Source organism: Podarcis vaucheri, assembly GCF_965113315.1.
Source record: "Podarcis vaucheri genome assembly, chromosome: 14".
NCBI lineage: Eukaryota > Metazoa > Chordata > Lepidosauria > Squamata > Lacertidae > Podarcis > Podarcis vaucheri.
The window spans coordinates 18,772,602-18,787,248 of NC_138752.1; the positions used below are offsets into that span (position 1 = coordinate 18,772,602).

At 44.8% G+C, this 14,647-nt stretch overlaps 1 protein-coding gene across 1 annotated transcript in view; it reads left to right on the forward strand.

Annotated features, from left to right (window-relative positions):
- RHCG (Rh family C glycoprotein) overlaps window positions 1–11,908 on the forward strand; it is a 42,495-nt gene extending 30,587 nt beyond the window's left edge. Inside the window, exons 6-11 of the mRNA XM_082198643.1 lie at window positions 980–1,117; window positions 3,525–3,661; window positions 4,678–4,802; window positions 8,591–8,664; window positions 9,709–9,802; window positions 10,789–11,908. Of these exons, the coding sequence (XP_082054769.1) occupies window positions 980–1,117; window positions 3,525–3,661; window positions 4,678–4,802; window positions 8,591–8,664; window positions 9,709–9,780 (546 nt within the window). The 3' untranslated portion in view covers window positions 9,781–9,802; window positions 10,789–11,908. The remainder of the gene's footprint in view (window positions 1–979; window positions 1,118–3,524; window positions 3,662–4,677; window positions 4,803–8,590; window positions 8,665–9,708; window positions 9,803–10,788) is intronic.
- The last annotated feature ends 2,739 nt before the right edge of the window (window positions 11,909–14,647 follow it).

Here is a 14,647-nt window from a genome sequence, read left to right on the forward strand (position 1 = left end):
TAATAGCTAATTAAATTTTAGTCAGGGTAGACCCATTGAAATTAATGGCCTAACGTAGGCCCATTAATTTAAGGGGGGGGGTCTGTTTTGAGTAAAAATGAGTTGAAGATAACCTGCAAATGTCCAGGAGCAAAGTGCTAGCAAACAGCAGGGGCAACTGACAAGAGGAGGGAGATTCCATGAAAGGAGAAGGGCAGAGGCTTGACAAATGAGCTGGGAAGGTTTGGTTGGCTTCCAACAGTTTATAGAAGAGTGACGGAAGAAGACATCACCACAGGACTCCAGAAAGGGTGACGACAGAAGGAGAATAAGGCAAAGTATGCACACTTTAAAGCCAAACTTGGCCCTCCAGATGTTTTGGGACTACAGTTCCCATCATCCATGACCGCTGGGCCTGTTAGCTAGGGGTGATGGGAGTTGTAGTCCCAAAACATCTGGAGGGCCAAGCTTGGCTATGCCTACTTTAAAGCATGTTCCTTCCCTCAAAGAATTCCGGGCCTTGTAATTTTCTTTTAACAATTGCCAGGAATTGTAGCTGCTAGGGGTAAAGTACAGGTAAAGTACAGGGGTAAAGTACAGGATTCGCTGAGGGGTAAAAGGTTCTCTGATTGTACTTCAGAAGTATAAATGTACACAACCTAAGACTGTATGGACCAGCATGTGAGAGATAAGGGATGTGAGTTTCACTTCCATCCTTTGTAAAACAGGGATGGGGAACCCATGGTCTTCCAGATGTCGCTGGACTCCAGCTCCCATCAGCCCCAGCCAGCAGTGGACAACCTTCAGGGATGGTGGGAGTTGGAATCCAAAATGTGTGAAGGGCACCACCCCTGGCCTAACTGCGCCTCAGTAAACAGGAAGCCTTGTGCTGTAAATGGTGGTCCTTAAGGTTCTTCCATGAACACAGCTAGACGGTCAGGGTATAAATAATAAAACTGTTGTTGTTGTTGTTGAATTCTGAATTTGCTGTTTTGTGCAGGTCCACATCCAGAATGCCACCCTGGCAGGGGGTGTTGCTGTGGGCACTGCAGCAGAAATGATGCTCACCGCATATGGCTCCCTCATTGTTGGGTTTATCTGTGGCATTGTGTCTACCATTGGGTTTGTCTACTTCACGGTAAGGGCACCTCTTTTTAGAAAATATCAGATCTAGCTTCAAGGCAACACATGGAGGTCTGCATTGATCATTGCAATGAGGAAGCGCCAGCTTCTCCAGCTGGTTGAGGGGGTACAATACAATTTCTCGAATAGCTAAGGCGGAGCCAAATGTCCTCTGAAAATTGAGGGGGCCTGGCCCCCTCAAAAATGCATTGGGGGGAAAACTACCTCGGCCCCTACAAATCGGCTCCAATGTTTCAATGCACCCATTACTATTATTGCACAATTTTCAGATTATTTTATATGTTTAGAAACTTGTGTGGCCGGCACTTTCTTGATCTCCTGCCTTCAGGCAGAAGATATAGAAGCATGATTAGTCGCATCAACAGGGTAAAGAACAGCTTCAATCCATGGGCTGTTAGGCTGCTGAATGAAAAGATAACAACAGGGCAACTGACTTTCGGGTTTGGTGGGTGGGTGTCAGTAAACAAGGGGAATTAAGACTAAGAGAGCTGAGTGGGGGGTGCTTGTGTAATCTCGCTGTATACAAGTTGTACAAGTGACAATAAAGTATTTCAAATTTCAAATATTAATTGTAGAAGGGGTGTGGCCTTGAGGGGCATAGCTGTGACTATCATGAAAGGACCCTGCACTTCCGAATATGCCACTATATTGTGAAATGTCCCACAAGTGACACGATCCTTTGCTCCTACATGCTTTATGGCAGCTTTTCAACTGTACTTGTGGATTGGGAATCTCCAATATTCTGCCCTCCGTAGATCTATAATATGTACCAGAGTCCTCGGCAATGCATGTGAAATATACTCGGAATCGAGAGTGGATTTCATGCTCTTTATTCAGCTCATAGTGGTAAGGAGGAATGAAAGTTCCCCCAAAATATCTGCTTTATATACATTATTTACACAATGGGCTGCACGTGATTGGCTAATTCCGGGATTCTCCTATAGGTCAATCAGGTTGTGGATTCACTTCCACCTGGAGCTGGATTGGGTGGCTCCTGCGGACCAATCATACTGCTGCATTGTTCTAGGACCAATCAGACTCCTGCATTCTGAATCCTATTGTTCTAGGACCAATCAGACTCCTGCATTCTGAATCCTATTGTTCTAGGACCAATCAGACTCCTGCATTCTGAATCCTATTGTTCTAGGACCAATCAGATGGGGCCTATTTCTCCCTCCACTATGTTTATATCTTGGCTTCCTTTCTTGGAGCTCAAGGCAGAATACATGGCTCTCCTCCCCCTCTATTTGATTCTCACAACAAGCCTGTGAAGTTGGTTAGGCTGAGAGATCCCAAGTCCCGCAGTGAGCTACTTCACCAAGTGGAGATCTGAAGTTGGGTTTCCTTGTGCCTAACCTCTACCCTGCACTAGGCACGGAGAACCCAGATGTCGTTGGACTACATCTCCCATCAGTCCTGGCCAGAATGACCAATGGTGAAGGATGATGGGAGCTGCAGTCCAATAACAGCTGGGGGGGGGGAGAACGACAGGTACGGCTCCCTATGTAGCCGGAACCGCACCTTCACCACAAGCAGGTGGTACTGGTAGGCTTGAGGGACCCTCGAGGTTTGCTGAAGCACAACTTTACAGTGGTACCTCTGGTTGCGTACTTATTTTTTTCCGGAGGTCCGTTCTTAACCTGAAACTGTTCTTAACCTGAAGCACCACTTTAGCTAATGGGGCCTCCCACTGCTGCCATGCCACCACAGTGCAATTTCTGTTCTCATCCTGAAGCAAAGTTCTTAACCCGAGGTACTATTTCTGGGTTAAGGTAAAGGTAAAGGGACCCCTGACCATTAGGTCCAGTCGTGACCGACTGTGGAGTTGCGGCGCTCATCTTGCTTTATTGGTCAAGGGAGCCGACGTACATCTTCCAGGTCATGTGGCAAGCATGACTAAGCTGCTTCTGGCGAACCAGAGCAGTGCATGGAAACACCGTTTACCTTCCCGCCAGAGCGGTACCTATTTATCTACTTGCACTTTGCTGTGCTTTCGAACTGCTAGGTGGGCAGGAGCAGGGACCGAGCAACCGGAGCTCACCCCATCACAGGGATTTGAACCGCCGACCTTCTGATTGGCAAGTCCTAGGGTCTGTGGTTTAACCACCCGCGTTCCTATTTCTGGGTTAGCGGAGTCTGTAACCTGAAGCGTCTGTAACCCGAGGTACCACTGTATTATTATTTTTTAAAAAAGACAAGCATCCTGAGGGAGAGGGAACCTTGAAACAGCTGACTGAGCAGTGACTGGCTGACTATTTGGGAACAGAAAACCAGTGTGTGGCGGTGGCCATGGAATGGAGTATTCTAGAAGTGGGTCATGGCTGAACAGTGGCCCCCCGCATTGCAACACTGTGTTTTGGGTTCTGCTTCTAAATGCCTTGTTCTCCCCTCATGCCTGCCAGCCTTTCCTGGAGTCCAAACTGCGTATTCAAGACACATGTGGTATCCACAACCTACACGGGATGCCAGGACTGATAGGAGGAATTGTGGGGGCCGTCACGGCTGCCGCTGCGACTGAAGGAGTCTACGGGAAGGAAGGGTGAGCATCTCTGAAAGGTGGTGTGTTTTGTTTGGGGTGGGGGATGAAGGAGATATAGAACTTGACTCTATGGCGGCAATTCACCTGCATTTTAATTTTTATTTTAATGCCTGTTACTTAGCAGAAGCTGGAAGACCTTTTTCAACTCAAGAGCCACATTCCATTCAGGGTAATCTTCCTAGTGGTGGGCGGGGCCAGAGGCAAATGTGGGCGGGGTAACAAATGCAAATTTCACCCTAGTACAGCAGGCTACTTTTCGACGCACACTCACCTCTCTTATTCCCCCCTCCTTAGATGCAAAGAGGCATTATTGTTCAGTTGTTCCGCCTGGCCTTTGACTTGGAATCAACTTGATCCCCTTCCCCTCTTTCCTTTTTCCTTTCTCCTTCTGTGATGGAACTCCCATTTGGCGATTTCCCTGGCTTTTTTCTGGCCCACACAGGACCGGTTTGGATAGTTGGCCTTGGTGAAGACTTGACGTTTTCATCCCCCCCAAAAGTTTTTGATTTGAGTTTCTACTGAAATGAGGCTGCATTTTAATGTTGTATTTTAATCTTGTTTTAAAGTTGTATTTTAATCAATTGTTTTTATACCTGGTGTTAGCCGCCCTGAGCCCAGTCTTGTCTGGGGAGGGTGGGGTATAAAATTTTATTATTATTATTATTATTATTATTATTATTATTATTATTATTATTATTATCATCAGAGTTCAAGGGTGCATTACAGCCAAGTCAAAACATTCTGGGCGCAAAACAGGGCTGGTATGGGGTGTGGCACAAGGGCCAGGCAAAAAGGCCAAAGGGCCCACATTTGGCCCCGGGCCTGGGATTTCCGAGCCCTGATTGAAGTGTAACCGAATCGTCATGTGTTAAAGAAAAGCTCACAATTCTGAGGAAATTATGGGCTTTGCTTTGGCAAAACAGTGACGCTTCTGAAAGGACTTTGGGTTGCTCTCACTGAACATGTGGCAAAGCCTGACTCCCCTTTCTTTCCCCTGTTGCTTTCCTTCCACACAGGCTCATCCGTGCTTTTGACTTCACGGGAGACTTCAGCAACAGAACCCCCAGCGTCCAAGGCGGCTTCCAGGCAGCTGGCATCGCTGTATCATTGGGCATGGCCTTAGCAGGAGGGGCCATCGTAGGTGCGTGGTAGAACCACAGCTTTGCATGCTGACGGCCCCAGGGTTCAATTCTTTCTTTTTTTTTAAATGAATATTTATTAGCGTTTTCATAAAGAACAAAACATATAACACCAAGCACAAAAATAAACAGAAAAAACAAGAAAAATACAAAAATCAAAAACATAAAAAGAAACAATTAAAAACACCTGATTGTTCATATACTTATTCTTACCCTGTTTCTCAGACCTCCTCACACCTCCCCTTCCTGTATTCCAATTTAAATTATTGGTTCAGCAAATCCTTGATCTACTTCTCCATTTTAACTTAATTTAATTTATTCTATCATTTTATTATTTTACTTTTCTTCTTTCCTCCATTACCTCAATTTATATTTACTCACTTTATTTTCATTTAGTTTTAACCATTTTAAAAATAAGACCATTTCAGCTTATTCAATTTTACCCATCATTTCCCTAAGATCGACCAAGAGTTTCCCTTCCACGACTTTACCCCATTTCCATACCAGTAGCAAAACAAAATAAAAATAAAACAAACTATGTTTATATACTTTTGGATTCCCAAACTCCCCCCACCCTTTTCCCGGTTTCAATCCCCAACAACAAACATCAGTCCCAATATTCTGTTTAGCCTGGCGATCTCACGTCCGAGGCTCTCAATTGTCTTTCAGTTCCTTTCTGCCGGTCTTTTTGATAGTCTTTAATGTTAAACTCCAAATCTCGAAGAAGCTTCGGCCCAACAGGATCCATATTTCTACCAGCCAGACCTCCATATTCAACAGTAGAACTTACGAGGTTCTTCAAATCTTGTTTTATATTCCTTTCAGGTCCAAATGTCCCCCAAGCTCCAACTTCCACCTCCAATTCAGGCCAGGCTCTCCACATCAAATTTTTATTTTCCTTTTTTCTCATCTTGTCAGGTATCAAAATGCTACTCTCCTGTGACTTCTGCAAAATTTCTGCTTCTCCCTCCTTTTCTTCAGGAACAACATCTGTCATCTGCTCCATATTGTCAAAGCTCTCCATTTTCTCTGTTTGTTCCATTGGATAGGCTCCTTGTTTCAAGTCCTTATCAGGTTCAACAATGTTGCTTACTGTTAAGCCCAGAGCCGTCACATTTGTAGCCAAAACATCATATTGGCTTTGTAACTTTCCCAAGAGAACAAAGGCTCTGTCTAATTCACCCTGGACTTTCTTTCCTCCAGCCATTCCTGTAATGTCACTAATCCCCTCCAAAAGTCAAATTGTTTTGCGTCAGCCCTTCCTTATTTTCAACAAATTATTACAAATTGTCAAACAGAAACAACCAAAATAAAATTCTCCATTTCCTTCTCGACAGCCAACTTGACAGCTGTCAAATTTTCCAATCTTTCATCAGCAGGCAGTCTCGTGGGACATTCCCAGGTCCGGGGTGTGTGTGTGAAACTTCAGCTCCCAAAATTTATCCTTTTATCCTCCAGCAACGATTCTTGTAGTGTCAAAATCATGGAATTAAAGTCTTTTTCTAAAAAAAGAAAGTATTCTCTCAACCTTAGCTAGCAGGTCCTTTGCTTTAAATTATTTACAAAGAGGGGGGGTGGACTTCCTTTTTAACCCTTCCCCGCTCGTTCCTAATCCGCAAAATTTTTCTTTAAAATTCCGATTTCCGTGTTTACTCACGGGTTGATGTTTCAGAGTCCGAATATTCCAAGGAAAAAGTCAGCGCTCTCCGCCAATGGCTCGCGGCTTCACTCCGCAGATGCAGGAGTACTCTCAGCACCACGCCGCACCCCGTCCCCGTTCCGAAGCCTTTAAAAAGGCTCCTTCACGGATTGAGGGGGCGCAAATGGTGCCCGCCGAGTCACTACGTTCACAGGCTTCTACGCCTGTGATTTTAAGGGTCCCCGCGTCGCCGCAGCAGTAAGACCCAGTCTCTGCAGAGCCGATTCCCTCCCGAGCTCGGAGGGACTCCGCCATTGAGTGATGGCGCCAACCCGGAAGTCCCCCAGGGTTCAATTCTTGACATCTCCAGTGAGAAGAATCGGGAAACGAAAGATGGGAAGGACATCTCTGCCTAAGACTCTGGAGAATGCCAGTCATGACTGAGTCCATATGCCTTTCCATTTCGACTCAGAATTCAGGCTGTGTGTCGCATTAGTCTTTTTGGCCCTTTCTGACCTGCCAAACAGGAATGCCACCTGTATTATTATTATTATTATTATTATTATTATTATTATTATTATTATTTACTCCCCAGCCACCCGGGGTGGCTCCCAGCAGAATATTAAAAGCACAATAAAACACCAAACATTAAAAACCTTCCTAAACAGGGCTGCCTTCAGATGTCTTATAAAAGTCAGATGGTTGTCTATTGTCTTGACATCTGATGGGAGGGTGTTCCACAGGGCGGGTGCCACCACCGAGAAGGCCCTCTGCCTGGTTCCCTGTAGCTTCACTTCTCGCAATGAGGGAACCCCCAAAAGGCCCTCAGAGCTGGACCTCAATGTCCAGGCTGGATGATGGGGGTGGAGATGTTCCTTCAGGCATACTGAGCCGAGGGCGTTTAGGGCTTTAAAGGTCAGCGCCAACACTTTGAATTGTGCTCAGAAAAGTATTGGGAGCCAATGTAGGTCTTTCAGGACTGGTGTTTTATGGTCTTTGTTTTATATGACTGACCCAAGGAGCCCAGGTTGTGTTAAGTCAGATCAGGCTTTGATCTGGGCCTACAATGACAAATGTCCTTCTGCTTTCTTGGTATTGAGAGTCCAGCCTGCGCCATCATCCTGAGTGAGTTCTTTGCCGTTTTTTCCCCAGCAACTGCCTACAATTTTAGCCTCATGGTTCTTTGTGGTGTTTCACTACTGCCATCTTGTGGCATGTTGGGGTATGATTTTTTTTATTAAAAAAACCTATTTGCAATGTTTCCAATAATTCAGTTTACTGTTACCTGTCACACATCAAACAGTCTTGGGCCCAAAATTAGTTTCTTGAGGAGTTTCTCATGATCACTTTTTTTTTTTGCAGTTTTGACAGATAGACACATTTGGCAAGCAATATATCCCGTAATAAAATACATTTTATTTCCACTCATATATTCAGTTCTATCTATTCCCCTAGTATGTTTTCTATGTTTTTAAACATTAATTGAAAAACTACACCACCAAATCCAGGTAACTGCAAATCCTGAAGGGTGGCTGCATTTCAATTCAGGTGTGCCTTTAAATGAAGCAACAATAAAACTGAATCAAATTTCTGCTGCATCCCTGATTCCTAGTTGGCCTGCCCCACTAAACTGCAGCCAGGGGCCTAATGAAAAACCATATTGTCCTGAGGTGTGTGTCATATTGCTTTAATTATTTCTAACTGCTTTCATTGCCATGCTTTTTAACTGGGGCTTTCTTTTATTTTTTAATTAAAGCTGTTTTCACAATCTGTGTGTTTTAATTACACAGTTGTTAACCACTTAGAAGCCATTTTGGCACCTAAGCGGTATATAAATTACCATATTTTTCGCTCTATAAGACGCACCAGACCACAAGACGCACCTAGTTTTTGGAGGAGGAAAACGGGAAAAATATTCTGAATCTCAAAAGCCAGAACAGCAAGAGGGATCGCTGCACAGTGAAAGCAGCAATCCTTCTTGCTGTTCTGACTTCTGTGATAGCTGCGCAGCCTGCATTCACTCCATAAGACGCACACACATTTTCCCTTACTTTTTAGGAGGGAAAAAGTGAGTCTTATAGAGCAAAAAATACGGTAAATAAAAAATAAACATAATAGAATAAACTCCGTACTCTGTTATCTTTCGTTCAGGTGGCATTTTGAAACTGCCTTTCTTTGGAGACCCCACAGATGAAAACTGCTTTGAGGATAATGTTTACTGGGAAGTAAGTGATTTAGACCTCTAGCTTCAGGCACCTGAAGGATCCTGTCTTTGCAGAGTTTGATTCAGCTGACTTGATCCACAACTATAAAGTATGGAATAATCTTTTGTCTTGCTGAGTATTTGGAACATAGGGCATCTAGCCCAGGCTGGGGAAAGCTGTAACTCTCCAGATGTTGCTGGATTCAAACTCCCATCAGTCCCAGCCAACCTGGCCAGTAACCAGGGATAATGGAATTTGTAGTCCAACAAAATCTGGAGGCCCATCTTTGATGTGATGCAAGTTAAATCTTATCTGGAGCCATGCTAGATTATGCAACAGGCAGATTTAGCACGTGTTCCTGCTAAACCACTGCCCCTAAACTGGGCCAGCTGGTTATTATAAGAACAACGGTTTGGAAATTGGTGCCTGAATTTTAATTTTAATTTTCCTCTTCCCTCCCTGTTCCTTTTTCTTTGTGTGTTGTGGTAGGGACTGTCTTGCTTTCATTATATGTAAGCCACTCTGGGAGCCATTTGTGGTTAAACAGTGGGATAAGAACTAAATAAATTTGCTCCGATACAAAATTCTCCCTTTACCAAAAATATGACCAAACTCAGTCCATATTGCAGGTTATCCAGTAAACAAAACTGAATAAATATGTAGATTGTTGTTCATATTATCCATTCTTATCCATACTAATAACAACTACAGTTCTAGGCCGACCATATTGGTTTGGACCAGCCTTTTGACAAGCTTTTGCCCTCCAGATATTTTTAGGACTACAACTCCCATCACCCTCGGTTATGCTGAGTGGGACTGATGGGAGTTGTAGTCCAAGACATCTAAGGCTTGTGTGGACTATGGTGAGGAAAGCAAAGCAAGCCTCTTTAAGCCACAAGATGGTGCTGTTCCCTGTCACATGAGGGCGTCATTGTGTAACAGTTTTGTTTTGTTTTCCCTCTTTGTGCGTCTTCCCAGCCTCTCCTTTCTCCAGGGCCATAAAAGCTACAGATAACCATGATAAATAAATAAGTTGGGACCTAACAGATGTTTTCGCCTTATCAGGTACCTGGGGATGAAGAGAGCAGCCCGTATTGTATGAACGACTCAAACGCGAAGCCTGTGACAGACCCTTAATCCACTGGAGTCGATGCCAATGGTAAAATGGGACCCCTGTTTTTGGGACAAATGAATCTTGACAATTTCAGATTTTTCGAGACTTGAGTTCAGTTCACCTGCAGGAAATTTTATGTGTGTGTTTTCATCCAGGTCTCTCCTAGTATACATAACCTGTACACAATCTCACCTAGTTCCACCTTGCACACACAATCTCAACTGATCTCGCCTAACAGTTTGGGGCCAGTTTACATGAAAGTTCACCTTACCCATATATATTCACTTAGCCCCTTCAATCTGCAGAACTGACACCATTACAAATGCCACATAATGCTTTCCCCTCATTTGTAGTAAACTGATATTTTAGTGTGACAGAACCTGCACTTCGGAAGTGCCTTCAATGTGCTCTCTTTGGTGACTGCTAAAAACCATTTTTCTTTAGGCAAGTGTGTCCAGGCATGGAGAACATTGACATGTGTTCTAGTCTGACTTTTTAGCTTATCGTTGGTTTTAATTGTTTTAAAAAGGTTTTAATTAGTTCTTTATAACTGCATGAATTTCTCCTAATGCACACTTTTTTTGCCTAATGGACTCATTTTTGCAAATCAGTTTCCCACAGTGCTTTTTTCCTTAAAAAAAAAGTTTGGGGGTACTCTCATTTTCCTAATCATATTGAAATACTGCCCCTCAATGAGGCCAAACTTTCGATTCACAAAATGTTTAGGGGTATGCGTACACCTGTGTCCCCCCAGAAAAACCCCCACTGGTTTTCCCTAATATAATGCATTTCCATGCATACTTCACTCTAGTATATGCAAATCAAATTAAACCCTTGTTGCCAATGACCAGCATTTTTATGCCTTTCTGTACACATTACTTTGAGATCTACCTTGAAAAATTCAGATAATTTCAAAGGATGGCTGTGTTTCTGGTTTTGTATTGCTTTGGAAAGAGAGAATGATAAATGCAAACTTAATGGAATTTCTCCCCTGTCTTTACACATGAGCCTCTCATTTTCTTTTCTTATAGGACAATGCAGACAACCAGATCAGTATAATCAGCTTCTCCTTTTGGAATTCCTTGAGTGGTTTTTGTTTTGTTTTGTTTTGTTTTTTGTTTTGTTTTGTTTTGTTTAATCTCCTACACTCTCAAGTACGCAAGAAGGTTGTGGTTTTCTGGAAGCTGTAACATTTGCTACCATCATTTGTCTGGATGCAAAGATTCTTCATGGAATAGATTGTGCCCTTACTATTATTTCTCTTCCTGCATCTTGCACCATCGTGAGGTTAGCCTGGAAGAAAGAGTGTTTACATCCTCCTGCTACCATGCAAAGACAAGTGGAAATCTATAATATCATGTGGCTAGAAGTGGCAGCAAAGTTCCCCCAAGTTCAGGACTTGGATACGAGCTGCAGAGCATGTGAAAGATCACCTAAAAAGAAGAAGTCAGCTTTGCAAGCCCCAAATGTATTCACCGTCTCAGTTTGAAATCTCAGCCGGAGAATTACTGGCCTCCCCTGCTTTTCCACAACAGCTCCCCTGACTAGCCCCATTTAAAGGTACCTAGAGCAGAAATAGTATGAGCAGAAGAAAGAAGAGGGGAAGAAGACTGTCCTTTCCTTCTCTCCCTCCCTCATCATCCAGGCATTCTGCATCGTTAGGCAGCAAAGCTTGAAAAATGAATGGAATATGTAGCTATCCTAAAAGTAATGCATTTTCCCGAACTATCAGATGGGCTTGGGATGTCCCCTCTGATTCCCCCCCCGCCCCTTTTTCTGGGAAATTCCCAAGCTGGAGCTGATCTGAGAAGAGCTTGCAGTGCTGTGTTTCGGCCCCTTCATATTCCTCAGATTGGTCTGAGATTCTCTGCTTCCATCCCCCGCCCCCTAGGAAGCTTTTGAGCCAGAGGCAATCTGGAAGAGAGCTTTCGAATGCCCTCTCATCTCTAAGTGCGCGGTGGACCCACTCACGGTGGCAGCGTCTAGGGTCAGGAAGACAAAAATGCTCAAGGCTCCGAAAGCCAGCATGTGATTAGCGTGCTGAAAGATCTGTGATAACGCAGCTGGAGAAGGGGAGACTTGAAACGCGTGCTGTCGAAATCCCTCCTGTTGGAATCAGTGGATATTAAAAGCGCTTAATGCTAGACTGTACCCTCAAATTTGTTTTTCCTTCTTTTCCTTCTAATAACCAGCAAAGGCACTACCTTTAGCTCAGTGGCACAGCATCTGCCTTGCGCGCAGATGGTTGCAGGTTCAGTTCCCAATGGCTTCTCCAAATAGGGCTGCCAAGGCGCAGTCAGAGGCATAAATGCTTCTGAATGCCAGTTGCTGGAAGCCACAGGAGCAGAGAGGTTTTTATGCGCTTGGGTCCTGCTAGGGCGCTGAACTAGACGGGCCATTGGCCTGATCCAGCGGGTTCTCCTCATGTCCTTATGGTTGGGAGAGAACCTTGCTTGAATCCCTGCATAGAGCCGCAGGATGGAATTCATCTGCCAGAGACCTTTGGGAAAGGGGACAATGTATAGCTGTTTATTTACTAATTCTTGAAGCTTCTGAGCCAAGATGGGGGGAAATAGAGTGCTTTCCTGTAAACTAAGAACATAGATGTAGTGGACACAGGAGAAACCTGATGGTATGGAGAGAACCACTGGAATGTTTTTTCCTGGTTCCAAGCTCTATAGAAAGGCAGGGAGTGTCACACTGGGGGAACTTTAGCACAGTATGTTAGAGAGAGCATGGAGTTCATTGAACTATATTTGTTTCTAAGCCAATGCTAGTCCTATTCAGAGTATTCCCACTGAAATTAATGAATGCAAGTTCCTAATTTCAATGGGTCTATATTGGATATCACACATTGCTACCCTGCTCTTTAGCTACAAAAAGAGGCACCCAGAGCAGCTTGCAGAGATGATTCTTTTAAGACAGCTCCTTCCATCAGGTTTAAATATAACAGACATAACACAAAAGGAAAAGGGATTGGGAGGGAGGAGGAAAATCATTGATGACTACACAATGCCACGTGTCTCAGGAACGGCCGCTGAGTTGGAAGCCAGCACCAGAGCTCTGTGCTGCTGAAGGAAGCATAACACTCAAAAGAAAAATAAAGGCCACTTGGCCATGGTGCTGCTTGGATTTTGGGAGCTCCCTGGCATGGGTGGGTCTCTCTGGGATGGACGGGGCCCCAGACTGGCACCCACTAGTCCAGCCCTAACAACACCTTGGTGGTAGGTGATCACAAGCCTGAAAAGTATACGTTATACTTGAGAGAAACTGTTGCCGTCCTGGCAAAATAGTGAGGATAATCTTGAGATAGAGGAATCAGAAGTGTTTTAGTAATGCGACTTCAGTTATTGCTACATAGACTTATTTCACAGGCTGTTTCCAGTAAGGTGGATTTGGGGCAACAGACAAGGGAGTGTTTGGAGCAAGGAAACAGGCACGGGAGACGATGCTTATAAGAAGTGGAGTGGGAAAGGAGACCAGATGCAAAAGAGAGAGGGGAAAGTGGCTGTTCTTTGCTGCGTCTGCATGTACTTCTCACACCTGAGGAGAGAGAGAGAGGGAGTTGAACGTCAGCTGTGCATGTCCCCTTAGGATACAACACTCTCATTTCTCCTGCTGGATAAAGCCACTCACACACACCTCTTTACAACACGGTCCTGGGATTTGTCAACTGCTGCCAGCAACCGCATCTTAATTAACTGTCGGCAAAGATGGAAGCAAAGAGACCCTGTTCTAATTGGACAGTTTGCTTTGTGAGGATGGGGAGGGGAGGTGGCGGCAAAGGCGACAAGTTCCCACCGCACGGCATGGGAATTGGAGATGAAGGTGATCCGGCATGCTGTGATCAGCCAGGACGGTCTGGCTTTAGTTGATCTGAGGTAACGTTTCTTTAAGGGTGCAACAGTCAAGAAACTGCCTACATCCCTGGCTCGCAGTTAATTTTGGCTGCATGGCAGCTATAGCATGGACGAGATGCCGCAAGGCCCTGTCTGCACTATACATTTGAAAGCCATATCATGCCACTTTAGAAAGTCATAAAGGTAAAGGGACCCCTGACCATTAGGTCCAGTCGTGACTGACTCTGGGGTTGTGGCACTCATCTGATTTTATTGGCTGAGGGAGCCAGCATACAGCTTCCGGGTCATGTGGCCAGCATGACTAAGCAGCTTCTGGCGAACCAGAGCAGCGCATGGAAATGCCGTTTACCTTCCCACTGGAGCAGTACCTATTTATCTACTTGCACTTTGACATGCTTTCGAACTGCTAGGTTGGCAGGAGCAGGGACCGAGCAACGGGAGCTCACCCCATCGTGGGGATTCGAACCGCCGACCTTCTGATCGGCAAGCCCTAGGCTCCGTGGTTTAACCCACAGTGCCACCCGCGTCCCCTTAGAAAGTCATAGCTCCCCCCAAAGACTCCTGGGAAGAGTAGTTATAAGGAAATAGAATCAAGGGATGGTTTGCTTGCTGAACTGCTTGCCCCCAGGTATCAAAGTTGGTCGCTTGGCTCCTAAGTCTTACCTGAATTTTGCAATGCTGTTCTCCAACCAAGTGATGTTTACAAGAGTGCATTTATCAGGAGACGCCGCTTGCAAAAAGAAAGTGTGCATTGGCCAAAGCTGCACAATAAAAAAACAATGTCACATCTTTCCCAGAGGCATTCTGGGAAGTGTGGACAGTGGGAAGCAGAGTGAGACTATTTACACAGGCTGGACTTCCTCAGAGGAAGCAACCACCACCTCCTCCACACAGATCAAAATGAATGCCTCCACTTCCCCAGGAACAAAAGTTGGTTCCTGTTTCTTTTGCAGGTGGGGACCATACTTTGGGTAACTGGAGAGGGAATATTGGCTCAACCTTACACAAAAGGGTATCTTTCCGCCACTCT